This window comes from Notamacropus eugenii, chromosome 2 (assembly GCF_028372415.1).
Source record: "Notamacropus eugenii isolate mMacEug1 chromosome 2, mMacEug1.pri_v2, whole genome shotgun sequence".
Classification (NCBI taxonomy): Eukaryota; Metazoa; Chordata; class Mammalia; order Diprotodontia; family Macropodidae; genus Notamacropus; species Notamacropus eugenii.
The window spans coordinates 156,503,328-156,518,317 of NC_092873.1; the positions used below are offsets into that span (position 1 = coordinate 156,503,328).

Sequence of the window (14,990 nt, forward strand, 5' to 3'; positions counted from 1 at the left end):
AAAGTAAAAAACATCCAAGTTTATAGATACATACATCAAATTCAAGCAACGCATCGATCTGTCCCTGCAATATTGGCATACTCTTTAGTAGCTTTTCAGGAACCATTGTTCTCATTACACCATCAGCTCTATAAGACAAAAATGAAGCCATTGTGTTAGATTTTACAAGGATGTAATTAGCTCAAGACTACATGCATAGCATCCAAATACTTTTCACTATTACCTCATTTATCCTTGCCTACATACAAGGTATGGAACAAGCAAGTAGTATTAGAGAGCACTGATATCTTAACTTGCCATTCAATACTCTTTCCATGAGACATAAGTTGGATCTGTGTACAGTAAAAGAATGGCACTAATGTTGATCTTAATCAGTACCTTTTGTTATCAGTCAGTTTTCAGTCATGTCTGACTTTCTGAGACTTCATTTGGGGTTATCTTGGCAAAGACACTGGAATGGTTTGCCCATTCCTTCTCCGGCTCACTTTATAGATGAAGAAACACAGGCAAAGTGTGTTAAGTGTCTTTCCCAGGGTCATATAGCTGGTAAGTATCTGAGCCAGATTTGAACTCAGGAAGATGAGTCTTTCAGGCCCACAATCTATCCACTCTGCCACCTAGCTGCCCTAATCAGTACCTACTGCTACAAAAATAAGGTAATAGGATCTCTATTAGCATCTCCACTGGACATGAAGACAGTTAAAAAGACTATATTTAACTTGATCATGGGTGAATTTTATTTCATTTTACTTTTATGAAGGCTAGAATAGAGGAGATGAAGAAAAAATAATTTGAAGCATTTAAATTTGAGAAAATAAACTTAATTATTAGTTTGTGACTTTGTCTAGAAAAGAAGCATTATTTGAGTAAGTTACAAGAGTCCCAACACCATGTTAATGTTAGGACCGCTGTCCTTTTCCTCCTTAATTAAAAAGTGGGAATATCCCCTGAACTGAGAAACCATGACCTATAAAAGGAATCTCTCATCCTACGGGGTATACAGGGATTAGAGCTTGAAAGCTTTCAACAGTTTTTTTGGTGATAGTAAACCATGTAAGCTAAGCAAGATTCCCTCCTTTAGCTGCTGAGCTCTCTTCTTCATACCCTCCCTTTGTCTTCAACATTTCTTATGGGGCAAAGGAAGGGAAAAAACAGAGTTTGTGCTGGATTTTTGATTAAAAAGAGATAAAGATATTTCAGAAAATATCTGTGAAAGCACTCTGAAAAGTACAAAAGAGGAATCTAACATATCTCAAAAATTTACCTGGAAGATCTCAAAGCAAGTTGCCAATACTATGACCCTAGTTTCTATAGTTTGCCAGTATCCCAAAGAAATGTTTTCTCCTCCCCATATAGACCTACACATAGGGGCAGTAAAGTCAGCTCCACATCATGTCCTACTCTTTTGTCCCCTGATTACCTCAAAGCTTTGGGGAAATGAAGTAAAAAAGTAAGGCATCTCTGGTATAAAGTCACATACAAACAGATATAAGATGCTATTGTTATGTGTTATAAGTTAGAAAACTGACTTACTCTAACTGTAGCTGCAAAAAAGGAATGAACCAGAAATAAAATCCTGAAATTCCTTCCATGGCAGTTTGTATTATGATAAGGAAAATCTTAGAATTCATTGAGTTTCATTGTTTTTCTCAGATATGGTAAAATGTTATTAGCTGCTCACTAACCTATATTAGGGAAACTGCTTCAAGAAGGCTGTAATCTTTCTTTTTAACATTTTGTGGCTCCTTAACAAGTTGTAGTTTCTTGCTGATTTGGGGGCTTCTCTCTATCTGACAAGCAAAGTATAGTACTTTGATTTCTCTATTTCCTGGTCTTTTTAGAAATTATCTCTGAAAGTGGGAAAGGTATTTATCATAAAATACTACATAAAGAGTATTAGATTAAGGTCTAATATGCCATAAAACTTAAGGGCAGTAATGACATTGTCTTTTTCCAGTGTATTCCCAGTACCTATGCAGATATTCACCATGGTATTCCCAGTATCTACTAAGAATATGTTGCATGAAATAGATAATGTTTGATTAATTTACTATTAAAATGTCCCATGCACTACGTTAATAAAAAAATACACTGCTTAATAGATATACATTGCATTGTAAAGTGTAAGAATATCAAAGTATATTTTGAAACATATTACTCAAGCACATGACTCCTATATATGTATGCGTGTGTGTGTGTGTTTATATCTATTTCCATATCTTTTCAGTTCTTATGAGGTCTATGAAACCTCTCTTACAAGGTCTAATCCTACATCAGCAACTCTCTGGCATGTCCTCTTGAACTTCCCACAGGTACCTCAAACTCACTATATCCAAAACAGAACTCATTATCTTCCCCCACTGAAATCTATTCTACGTCTAAATTTCACTGTTTCTGTTGATAACAACACCATCCTTCTGGCTACACAGTTTCATAATTTCAAAGTCAAGCTCAGCTTTTGTTTTTCTACAACATTACTTACATTCATCTCCTTTCTCTTCACCACAGTATGACCAACTTAGTTCAGGTCCTCAATCCCTCTTTCCTAGACTACTGTAATATCCTCTTAATTGGCCTCCCTCCTTTTTGGTCCCCGCACTCTACCTTACATTCTCCACACACCAGCCAAATTTATAATCCCCAAGCACATATCTGATCTTGTGACTTCCCTGGTCATGAAGCTTCATACTAGTGAGCAGAACCAGGAGAACCTTGTACACAGTAACAACAACGTGGTGAGATGACCAAATTTGATAGACTTAGCTCTTCTCAGCAATACAATGGGCTAAGACAACTCCAAAAGACTTAAGATGGAAAATTCTATCTACATCTAGAGAAAGAACTATGGAATCTGAATGCAGATTGAAGCAGACTATTTGCTATTTCTTTTTTTGTTGTTGTTGCTGTTGTTTTCTTTCTCATGGTTTTCCCCTTTTGATTCTTCTTTCACAACATGACTAATGTGGAAATATGCTTAATATAATTGTACAGGTATACCCTATATCAGATTGCTTGCTGTCTTTGGAGGGGGGGAGGAGAAAAGGAAGGAGAAAAAAATTTGGAACTCAAAATCTCATAAAAGTAAATGTTGAAAACTATCTTTACATATTATCAGAAAAAAATAAAATACTATTAAGTGGGGAAAAGAGCTTCATATTGACTCTTACTATCTCTAGGATAAAATACAAATGCCTCTATTTGGCATTTCTTTAAATGTACAATTGGACTTTAACCTATTTTTTCCCAGGCTGACAGCACTTTACTTCACCTCACACACTTATCATTTCAGCCAATCTGGTTTGTCTATTGTTCTCCATATATAACATTTTATCTCCTGTTTTTGTGTCCCTCCTCACTTTTGTATCACAGAACCATTACTTAATTCACATTACAATTCAAGGGTTATCTCCTACAAGATGCCTTTCTTAACCCCCCAGTTGTTAGCAGTCTCTTGACTCAAAAATTACTTTCTATTTGTTTGTTGTTATCTATGTATATTGTTTCCCTTCAAGAGGCAGTAAGCTCCTTAAAAGGAAGGGCTAATTCTATTGTTTGTATCCTGAGGGCCTAGCAGGGGCTGAGCACAGAGTAGGCACTCAATAAATGGAGGAAGAATTGAGTACTTTGCACATAGTATGTGCTTAATATACGTTGAATTGCATATATAAATAAGTGGCAGTCTGAATGAGAGGTTTTACTGAAAATCTTATACTGGTACCACATGATAACAAGCTGATAAAGAAGAGTTGTCACATGAATTATTGGATATTAACTTATTTATATGAACAAAAGACGCTACAAGCTACAAAGTTTAAAAATTAAATAAATCATAATAATCATTAGCTTACTAGGCCATAAAGGGAACTTTATGGCAGAAATCATCACATTACTCTTTATAACATACTGTTATAATCCTATTTATCAGCTTCTTTCAAAGAGAATAATGTCATTAACATATCTGTTTTTATAGACATATTTTCTCTAGTTTTTAAATTATTTGCACCCTCAATTTATACTTTACTAATGATTATTAAAAATACTTAAGCTTTTCCATGGCTCTAGTATGCTATAAATCTACAGGGTAATACTTTTAATTTTCTAGTTCTCCAACTCTAGGAATCCATCTGTTGTTAGGGTCAGAAATTGCCTTTATTACATGACATTCATTAAAATATATGATACTTCAGCATCCCAGTTAACAGGAAAATGAATTCGGGAAAACAAATATTAAATGCACCCTTTTCAGACCATAATGAAATAAAAATTACATTCAATAAAAGACCTTGGAAGCATAGATTAAAATTAATTGGAAACTAAATAATCTAATCGTAAAGGTTGACTCATGGAACAGAATCATAGAATCAGCTCATAGAATCATAATCACAAATTAAAGAATTATAGAATTAAATAATAGAGAATCTTCTACCATCATAATTATTATAATTAAATCAAAGAATCTCAACAGCCAAATCAAATAATTATAATGAAATCACAGAATCAAAGAACACATCACAGAAACAATCAATAATTTCATCAGAGATAATGACAACAATGAGACTACATACAAAAGTTTCTGAGATTCAGTCAAAGCAACACTTAGGGGGAAAATGGTATCTCTAAATATTTACATCAACAAAAAAGAGAAAGAGCCAATCAATGAATCAGGCACATGATTAAAAAACAAACAAACTAGAAAAGGAACAAATTACAAATCTTCAATTAAATACCGAAATGGAAATCCTCAAAATCAAAGGAAAGAATAATAGAGTTGAAAGCAAAAAAAAAAAAATGAACTAATAAATAAAACTTGGAACTGGCTTTATGAAAAAACTAAAATAAAACACTGATTAATTTGATTAAAAAAAGAAAGAAGAAAACCAAATTTCTAGTATCAGAAATGAAAATAGTGAATGCACTGCCAATGAAGATGAAATTAAAACAATTATTAGGAGCTATTTTATCAAATTATATGCCAATAAAACTGATAATCTAAGTAAAATAGAAGAATATTTACAAAAAAATTGCTCAGATTAACAGAAGAGAAAATTAAATACTTAAATAACCCTATCTTAGAAAAAGAATTGAACAAGTCATCAATGAACTAAGAAAAAATCCCAAAGACCAGATGAATTTGCAAGTGAATTCTACCAAACATTTAAAGAACAATTAATTCCACTACCATATAAACTATTTGATGAAAAATAGGTAAAGGGGCGGAGCCAAGATGGCTGAGTAGAAAGACACACATACGCTAGCTCCGAACCCACAGCCCATAAAATATCTGTAAAAAAGAACTCCCAACAAATTCTGGACCAGCAGAAGCTACAGAACAACGGAGCGGATGAGATTTCTGTTCCAGAGAGCCCAGAAAACCTCTCGCAAAAGGTCCTTCACTCTGCGAACCCCGGAGCCGAGCCCAGCCTTGGCTGCGCAGTGCCAAGAGCAGTGGATTCGAGCAGGCTTCAGGGACAGAATCTCCAGCGGCCACGCGGGTCCCTCCACCCACAGGTGACAAGGGTCGGTGAGAGGGTCTCTTTGGCGGGTCGAGAGGGGAGTGGGGTGCCCCCATAACTCAGGCCCCCTTGGGAGGCAGCAGCGGAGGCAGGAGCAGATCGGGGCTCCCCAAGCAGGCAGGAGCTCGGATCCATTGTTGAAGGTCTGTACATAAACCCCCTGAGGGAACTGAGGCTGTGAGGCGGCCCTGCCCCCACCTGAGTACCTGAACTTAATCTCACACTGAATAGCAGCCCCGCCCCCCGCCAAAACCCTGAGGCTAGGAAGCAGCATTTTAATCTCAGAACCCAAGCACTGGCTAAGCAGATCTGGAGGCAAAGTGGGTGTGAAGAGAATATTCAGAAGTCAGGTCACTGGCTGGGAAAATGCCCAGAAAAGGGAAAAGAAATAAGACTATAGAAGGTTACTTTCTTGGTGAACAGGTATTTCCTCCCTTCCTTTCTGATGAGGAAGAACAATGCTTACCATCAGGCAAAGACACAGAAGTCAAGGCTTCTGTATCCCAGCCCACTCAATGGGCTCAGGCCATGGAAGAGCTCAAAAAGGATTTTGAAAATCAAATTAGAGAGGTAGAGGAAAAACTGGGAAGAGAAATGAGAGACATGCAAGCAAAGCATGAAAAACAAGTAAACACCCTGCTAAAGGAGACCCCAAAAAATGCTGAAGAAAATAACACCTTGAAAAATAGGCTAATTTAATTGGCAAAAGAGGTTCAAAAAGCCAATGAGGAGAAGAATGCTTTCAAAAGCAGAATTAGCCAAATGGAAAAGGAGGTTCAAAAACTCACTGAAGAAAATAGTTCTTTCAAAATTAGAATGGAACAGATGGAGGCTAATGACTTTATGAGAAACCAAGAAATCACAAAACAAAACCAAAAGAATGAAAAAATGGAAGACAATGTGAAATATCTCATTGGAAAAACCACAGACCTGGAAAATAGATCCAGGAGAGACAATTTAAAAATTATGGGCCTACCTGAAAGCCATGATCAAAAAAAGAGCCTAGACATCATCTTTCATGAAATTATCAAGGAAAACTGCCCTGAGATTCTAGAACCAGAGGGCAAAATAAGTATTCAAGGAATCCACAGATCACTGCCTGAAAGAGATCCAAAAAGAGAAACTCCTAGGAACACTGTGGCCAAATTCCAGAGTTCCCAGGTCAAGGAGAAAATATTGCAAGCAGCTAGAAAGAAACAATTCAAGTATTGTGGAAATACAATCAGGATAACACAAGATCTAGCAGCCTGTACATTAAGGGATCGAAGGGCGTGGAATAGGATATTCCAGAAGTCAAAGGAACTAGAACTAAAACCAAGAATCACCTACCCAGCAAAACTGAGTATAATACTTCAGGGGAAAAATTGGTCTTTCAATGAAATAGAGGACTTTCAAGCATTCTTGATGAAAAGACCAGAGATGAAAAGAAAATTTGACTTTCAAACACAAGAATGAAGAGAAGCATGAAAAGGTAAACAGGAAAGAAAAATCATAAGGGACTTACTAAAGTTGAACTGTTTACATTCCTACATGGAAAGACAATATTTGTAACTCTTGAAACTATTCAGTGTCTGGGTACTGGGTGGGATTACACACACACACATGCACATGCACACGCACACACACATAGAGACAGAGTGCACAGAGTGAATTGAAGAGGATGGGATCGTATCTTAAAAAAGTGAAATCAAGCAGTGAGAGAGAAATATATTGGGAGGAGAAAGGGAGAAATGGAATGGGGCAAATTATCTCTCATAAAAGAGGCAAGCAAAAGACTTATTAGTGGAGGGATAAAGAGGGGAGGTGAGAGAAAAACATGAAGTTTACTCTCATCACATTCCACTAAAAGAAGGAATAAAATGCACACTCATTTTGGTATGAAAACCTATCTTACAATACAGGGTAAGCAGGGTGGGGGGGATGATGGAAGGGAGGGCATGAGGAGAAGGGAGCAATTTGAGGTCAACACTCATGGGGAGGGACAGGATCAAAAGAGAATAGAAGTAATGGGGGGCAGGATAGGATGGAGGGAAATATAGTTAGTCTTATACAACACGACAATTATGGAAGTCATTTGCAAAACTACACAGATTTGGCCTATATTGAATTGCTTGCCTTCCAAAGGGAAGGGGTGGGGAGGGAGGGAGGAAAAGAAGTTGGAACTCAAAGTTTTAGGAACAACTGTTGAGTACTGTTCTTGCCACTACGAAATAAGAAATACAGGTAAAGGGGTATAGAAAGTTATTTGGCCCTACATGACAAAAGAGAAGATGGAGACAAGGGCAGAGAGGGATGACAGAAGAGAGAACAGATTGGTGATAGGGGCAATTAGAATGTTCAGTGTTTTGGGGTGGGGGGTAGGGGACAAAAGGGGAGAAAATTTGGAACCCAAAATTTTGTTAAAATGAATGTTAAAAGTTAAATAAATAAATAAATAATTTTTTTTTAAAAAAAAGAAAATTAGGTAAAACAAGAGTCCTAGTAAATTCCTTCTATGAAATGAATATAGCTTTGAAATCTAACTCACAGAGAGAAAAAAACTGAGGAAGAAAACTATAGACCAATTTCCCTAATGAATATGGATAAAAAAATAAGAAAAATACTAGCAAGAATATTATGCAATATATCACAAAGAACATACATTATGACCAGGTGAGATTTATAACAGAGATGCAGAGCTGGTTCAACATTAGGAAAACTATCAGCATAATTGGCCATATCAATGACAAAAACACATAAATTATATGATTATTTTAACAGATGAAGAAAAAGCTTTTAAAATGATGCAATACTCATTCCTATTAGAAATACCATAAAGCACAGCATTCAATGGAGATATAATTAAAATGAAAAGTAATATCTATCTAAACCCAAAAGTAAGCATTATTTGCAATGGGGATAAACTAGAAGCCTTTTCCAGAAGATCAAGGCTGAAACAAAGATGACCATTATTACCACATAGCATATACTTAACTAGCAACTAGATGACAATATGATTAGATGAATTTAGAACTGATTCAATGGCTAGATTCAAGGACTAGCTGCTAATGGTACCTTTAAATGTAGTAGCAGTGGAGTACACCAGGGATCTGTCCTAGGTTTAACATTTTTATCAATGTCTTAGATTGGCAGTTGTCAAAACATGGTCCAGGGATCCCCTGGGAGTTGAGTTCATGAGGACAAAATTATTGTCACACTAAGACATTTTAATTTCTACAGTAAATACTGATAGATATAACCCACATGAACTAAAGCTCTTTGAGATATTCAATAACTTTTAAGAGCATAAAGGGGTCCCTGAGACCAAAAAGTTGGGAATGACTGATTTATAAAGCCAAGGATAGATAGGAATGGAAGGAGGGTAGCTAACACCCAGGATGATAGTATCCAAAAAACCTTGATAATCTGGAAAACTGGAATAAGTCTAAGATAAAATTCAACAGGGATAGGTCTAAAGTCTTAAACATGGGTACAAAACAATCGGTTTTATAAATACAAGCTGGGGCTGACAACAGTTGTTTTTATAAAGGTCTTAGGAGTTTAGTATACTGTAAGCTCAATATGAATCAGCAGTATGACGTGGCAGCCAAAAAAGCTATCTCCATCTTGGTTTATAGTAAGAGAGGCATAGTTTTCATGAATATGGAAATGTAATTCCATGTACCCTGTGCTCATTTGGAGTATGCTTTCAGTTCTGGACACCATGGTTTCAGAGTAACACTGTTAAGTTAAAAAAAGTTATAGAGAAGAGCAAACATAATGATTAAGGGCCTCAAATCCATGTTGTATGAGGATTGGTTGAAGAAACTGGGCACATTTAAGGATAAGATTTTAAGGATGGGGCATGAAGAAGAGGAGCATAATAGCTATCTTTAAATATCTAAATGGGAAATCTCAACATCCTGCAAAGTCAAATCAACATTGGTACTCACATCTCATCAACTCACATCCCTCTTCCCCTCTGACTGGAGGGCAGGAATGATGAGCTCTAAAACTCCATTTAAGAAGGGCACCCAGGCCAGCCATTTCTTCATTTCCCTCCTTTGGACTCCTCCATCATCTCTCCACTGAATAATTTACTTCTCTCCCTCTTTCAGTTCCTTTTTGTGTGTTATCTCCCCCTATGAACATGTAAGCTCTTTTAGGGACTGTTTTCAAATTTATATGCCTAGAGATTAGCACAGCGCCTGGCAAATAAATAAGTGCTTAATAAATGGTTATTGCCTGTGAAGTAGAGGAGAGATTAGCTCCAGAGAGCAAAATCTGAAGTAATGGGCTTAAGTGGCAAAGAGGTAAATTTAGGCTTGATATCAGGAAAAAAATTTCATATAATTAGAACTTTCCAAAAGTAGAACAGCATGCCTCAAGAGGCAGTGGGTTCTCCTTCTTTGGAGGTTTCAAGTAGAGGCCATAACACCACTTGTCAGGTTGTTAGAGTAGAGATTACTTTTGTATATAGGTAGGACTAAATTACTAATGAAGTTCGTTCCAACTCTCAAATTCTATGACTTTGTAATATTACATGCCAGGCACTGTACATACAAACATTCTCTTGTCCCTTGGCTTCTATAATATTTGTTTCTCCTGGTTCTCTTCCTACTGAATTGAATGAATTATTATGGTTCTAGAGAACTAAAAATAATACACTTTTAACTCTCAGTTGAGAGGTGGGGATTACACAGATAATGTGATATACACTGTCCTTGGTGAAGGACAATGTAGCAGATGCCAATGATCTCTTTGCTTATGTAGTTCCCTTTCTCAAATTTGGGATCACTCTCCCAGGTCAGAACCAAATTGGCAGACTGGGTCTCAAATGGGCCACTGATTACTTTTCCCTTCATGGTTCTAGGGGTAATCTTGAGGGGTTAAGGATGGATAGTTTTCTAATACTGTTTCTCACAAGCCCCTATCTAATTTGCTCCCCAAAAATTACAGGGCTTAAGCTCATAGAAAGGGTTATTTCTATGGTGGTACAAAAAGAATAAATAATACAAAATTATTTTTCCAAAATTTTCCCACCTTTTGCCACAACTACATACTGAGTTCAGTAAAGAGTGGGCTCAAGCCTACCTATGAGGTAAAGAGGTAATTACAGCTCTTGCTTACTGAAAACTTTTTTTCCTTTTGTGGAGTCCTCATGAAGTTTCCCTTAGGTGTAACTGTCTGCTCCTCTTTTTGTAGGATTTTTAGCCACTCTTCTCTCCACCTACAAAGAAATCAAACTCCTAAAACTGCCTTTAGTTGATGTCTTCTTTGTTCTCCCTCAGTTCCCAGCTAGATGCATAGTCACTATCCTAGTCCAGTCAAGTTGTTCCTATAATATGGTTAATGGAGAGGGGGAGGTGACTCTTGCTCTGGGCTAACTCATAAGGAGTTTGATTCATTAAGGGTGTTTCCAAAGCTTCACTAATTCCTGCAGTACTTTCTTTTCTTAACAGTCACAAAATATTTCCTCTCTAAAGTATTCTGATTTCATCCAACAGCTTGAAAACTTGTTTGGACCTAGTTTATACCTTCGACTGATAGAATGATTATGCAACTCACAATCCCATCTGACAAAAGTTTCAGAGCTAGAGCATCTTTTAATTGCCTCAATTGGGACTGGGGGTATATCTCAGTTTTATTTAATGTTTTCTTTGTTACAAGGAAAGGTTCAATGGAAGTTGTGAGAAAGGAGTTAAGGGGAAATTGTTATGGCTTAAAAGAAACAGGTAACAATACAACTTAAAACTAACTTAAATAACTGATCCTAATTTCTCTTATTCCAATCCCCCATTACCAACATCTCTACCTGAATAGCCCATAGTCATCTCAAACTGAATAGGTCCAAAACAGACTTCTCCATATTTCTACCAAAACACATCCCTACTACCACTGAGAACATTAGTGTGCTTTCTACTCAAAGAATCAACTATATTTACAACATTGTGATAATTCTTCATTCTTCCTTGTTCCTCATTCTCTATCTCAAAGTCCCCCAGTTGGCAATAAGACAAGTATTTATTAAGCACCTATATGCCTGTGTCAGAAGGAGTTCTGGCAGGGGAGGGGGAGGAAGGGAAGAGAAGAAAATAAGCATTTATATAGCACTACTATATGCTAGGCACTGTACTAAGTACTTCAAATAGACAGCTAAAGAGTGAGAGATACACACACAGATACAGATATCGATGTAATGTCATATGAACCTCACAAGAACCCTGGGAGACAAGTGCTATTATTATCCCCATTTTACAGATGAGAAAAAAGAGGCAGACAGAGGTTAAGTGATTTGCTGGGTCACACAGATAATAAGTGTCTGAGGTTAGATGTGAACTCAGATCTTCCTCACTCTAGGTCCAGTGCTCTTTACCACAGCTGCCAAGAAGAAAAGTCCCCATATGCACCACAATCTTTATAACACTTTTTGTGGTAGCAAAGAATTAGAAACAAGCAGATGCTCACAGATTGGGGAATGATTAAACAAATTATTGCACATGAATATAATGGAATATTTCTGTGCTGTAATAAATGATGAATACAGAGAAGAATGGAAAGACTCACATTATCTGAAAGAAGGATGCAGAAGCAAGAAAACAATATCCACTGTGACTATAATAATACAAATGGAATGAACCACAAAAACCCCACAAAAATTAAAAGCAAACGTTGCAAAATTACAAAGAACAAGCATGGGCTTGTCCAACCTCTTAATAAGATCTCCCACCATGCACACTGTTACCCTCTTACGGAAAAAAAAAAAGATTTGAAAAATAAGCAGACACCCTGATACCACTTCTATGAAGAGATGAGAGTTCCACAGGTATGTTACACTACATATATTTTTATAGTTTTTCAAAGTATTGATCAGTTTTACTGATTTCTTTTCTTTTGCTTTTCTTTACTCTCTGGGAGAGATAAAGCAGGGAGACACTGGGTTAGTGAATCTATTGACATAAAAAAGTTAATAAAATAAATACTGGGGGAAGAGATGGAAAGATAGAAATTATGTTTACAAAAGGGAATTTGAGAATTCAAAATCATGGAGTTCAAATTGTTTGGGGTATTTATGAAGTCTAAAGTATGAACATCCCCTATAAGAAGCTAAGGTAGAATTTGGATAAAGGTTTTAGAAGTTATAAAGGTTAATGGCCTGGAAGGTTTGGGGGTTTGAAGGGATTTTAACATAAATACTGCCATTCCCAAGGGTAAAGGCAAGAGATAGGAAAGAGGGGAAGAATATGGGCTTACTCAAAGGAAAAAAGAAAAAAGAAGATCTGCAGGCATGAGTATAATAAGGATCTGGACAGTGTAGCACAGACAGATGGAGTAAACCTCAAAATGAAGAGAAATGATTGCATGTGGCAGCATAGGAAGGTTCTGGAAGTGGTAGCAGAAAGTAGTCCTCCTCCCAGCTGAGTGTGGGTAGGGCATGACAAAATAAGCCCTAAGAATAGTATTCTTTAGAAAGCTGAATTTCCATGAGCATAATAAGATGAAAAGAATGAGAAAGGAATGTGAGAAGAAAGGACATTTGGTACTGCAATGTTAATGCAAGGTTAATGGTGAGAAGGGAGAAGAGTTAAAGATCTTCCCCATCCATTAATAGGCCTTAAAACCTTTTGTTAATTTCTTTGGAGGCACTAGGTCACAGAGTCCTGCCCTCCAGCTCTGAAAAGTATATAAATACTCTGAGGTGAGGTTTTGCTTTGGGGCTTACTCATTGGAAGTGTTTGTTTGGCCAGATGAGACTCTGGGTAGCTGCTAAGGAGGCCCCCCCCAGCTTTGAAAACCCAGATGTTGGTGCTTCTCTCTCTGGTTACTATGGACAGGCAGTTGACTCTGTTTGTTGATCTGTGATGTATGTATTGTTTATGGTCAGACAGTTGGAAGCCCTGTTTGTTGGTTTTTATATCTCTGAAGTTCAGGGTCCTGACTTTTTCCCCTGAACTAAGTGAATGACATATGTATTTGATTAAAGTAGATTGTTGACCCCTGAAAAGTTGCTTCCCTTTTAGAAAAGCAGATCTAAGAACCTGTATAGCAGGCCCTCCTGTGTACGTTGGGGTCATTGCTGTTACAGGTACTGATAGAACAGACATTTTAAGAGGGCAAAGTAGAAGGAAAAAGAAGAGGAAATGGGTGGGTAGGGTAGGTCTAAGCTGAATAGCGATGAGATCTAGAGTAGGGTATGGGACAAAAAGATTTTTGCCTTGTTAAAGTCACAGTGATTGAGGGATTTTGATTGAGTGGAAGTTTGTAAACCACATGAGAAGGTGAAAGTAGTTGATCAGGGAAATGAAGATGATCAGAAGAGAGGATGGTGAAGTCAGTTACTCTTCTGACACAAACTCTGGGAGGGGCTGGTACCAGGACAAGAAGGGACAACGGTGATGGCATCTAGGAGGACCATGTGTTATAGAAGGTCTCTAGGCCTAGGCAGCCTTAGTCACTTCTCTCCATCCTCTACTCCCACCCCTGTCTTGGGGAGGCCTAGATTTGTGGCTGAGAATAGGATGTTGGTACTGGCAATGGTGGTAGTGGCACCTCTTTCCTTAACAGAAGATGGTAATGGTATTAGTCAATGCCTGGTGGCAGAGTGTAGAAGAGGTACTACTTATGGCAATGATAAAGAGACCAGGGGGATTATATGTTGGAGAGATCTATGACCATAAGCTGGGTACCTTGCTACTCAAGGTATGGTGATGAGTTAGAATGAGGTGCTGAAGAAATGGCCCATAGCATTATCTCATCCCTCCTTAGCTGGGATATACACACCTTTGCTGACATTCTTCCTTCTGGGTGGACATAGTAAGGGTCAATCACCTCAGGCTAAGGTGGTAGACAAAGTTGATTTGTGACTAAACACACAAACTCACACAGCTAATAAATGCAAGAGCCAGAATTTAAACTCAGGTCCTTCAAACTCTAAGTCTTTTTCTCTAGTTCCCATATCCCATAGCCTCCACAACTTCATATAAAATAACCTGCCAAAGAGAAGAACTTGCTGCTTGCTTACTCTCAGCTATAACCAGAGCTGCGTGGGGAACCTGTGCCCTCAAGGCCACATATGGCCTTTAGGTCCTCAAGTGTAGCCCTTTGATTGAATCCAAAGAATGGTTCTGTGAAGTTTGTATTTGGTCAAAGGGCTGTACTTGAGGACCTAGAGGGCCATATGTAGCCCTGAGGCAGCAGGTTCCTCACACCTGGCCAGGGATAAGCCTTGGGCTTATCCAAGATAGGACTTTGAGGGAAGCAACAGTCTACTCTATAGTGGATTCACAAGATTAGCGTCAGGAAGAACATTGGAGGGCTTCTCATCTAATCCCATGGGAAGGGAGCAGTGTTGAGAAGTCTAGGAAAATAAAGAAAACCAGCTCAAAGTCCTCAGAGTCTTAGAAAAAAATATCCTGCTTAATATCTATAATCTAAAAGTCAACCCCACTTAAAATGCATGTTGCTTTATTTCCTCTCAATAAAAGATTGTAAAAGTAT

General features: G+C 37.5%; 1 protein-coding gene across 9 annotated transcripts in view; it reads right to left on the reverse strand.

Annotated features, from left to right (window-relative positions):
• SNAP91 (synaptosome associated protein 91) overlaps window positions 1–14,990 on the reverse strand; it is a 170,038-nt gene that overhangs the window by 108,693 nt on the left and 46,355 nt on the right. For all 9 annotated transcript variants that reach the window (XM_072642714.1, XM_072642713.1, XM_072642712.1 and 6 more), the window contains exon 6: window positions 35–128. In XM_072642714.1, coding sequence (XP_072498815.1) covers window positions 35–128 — 94 coding nt within the window. The remainder of the gene's footprint in view (window positions 1–34; window positions 129–14,990) is intronic.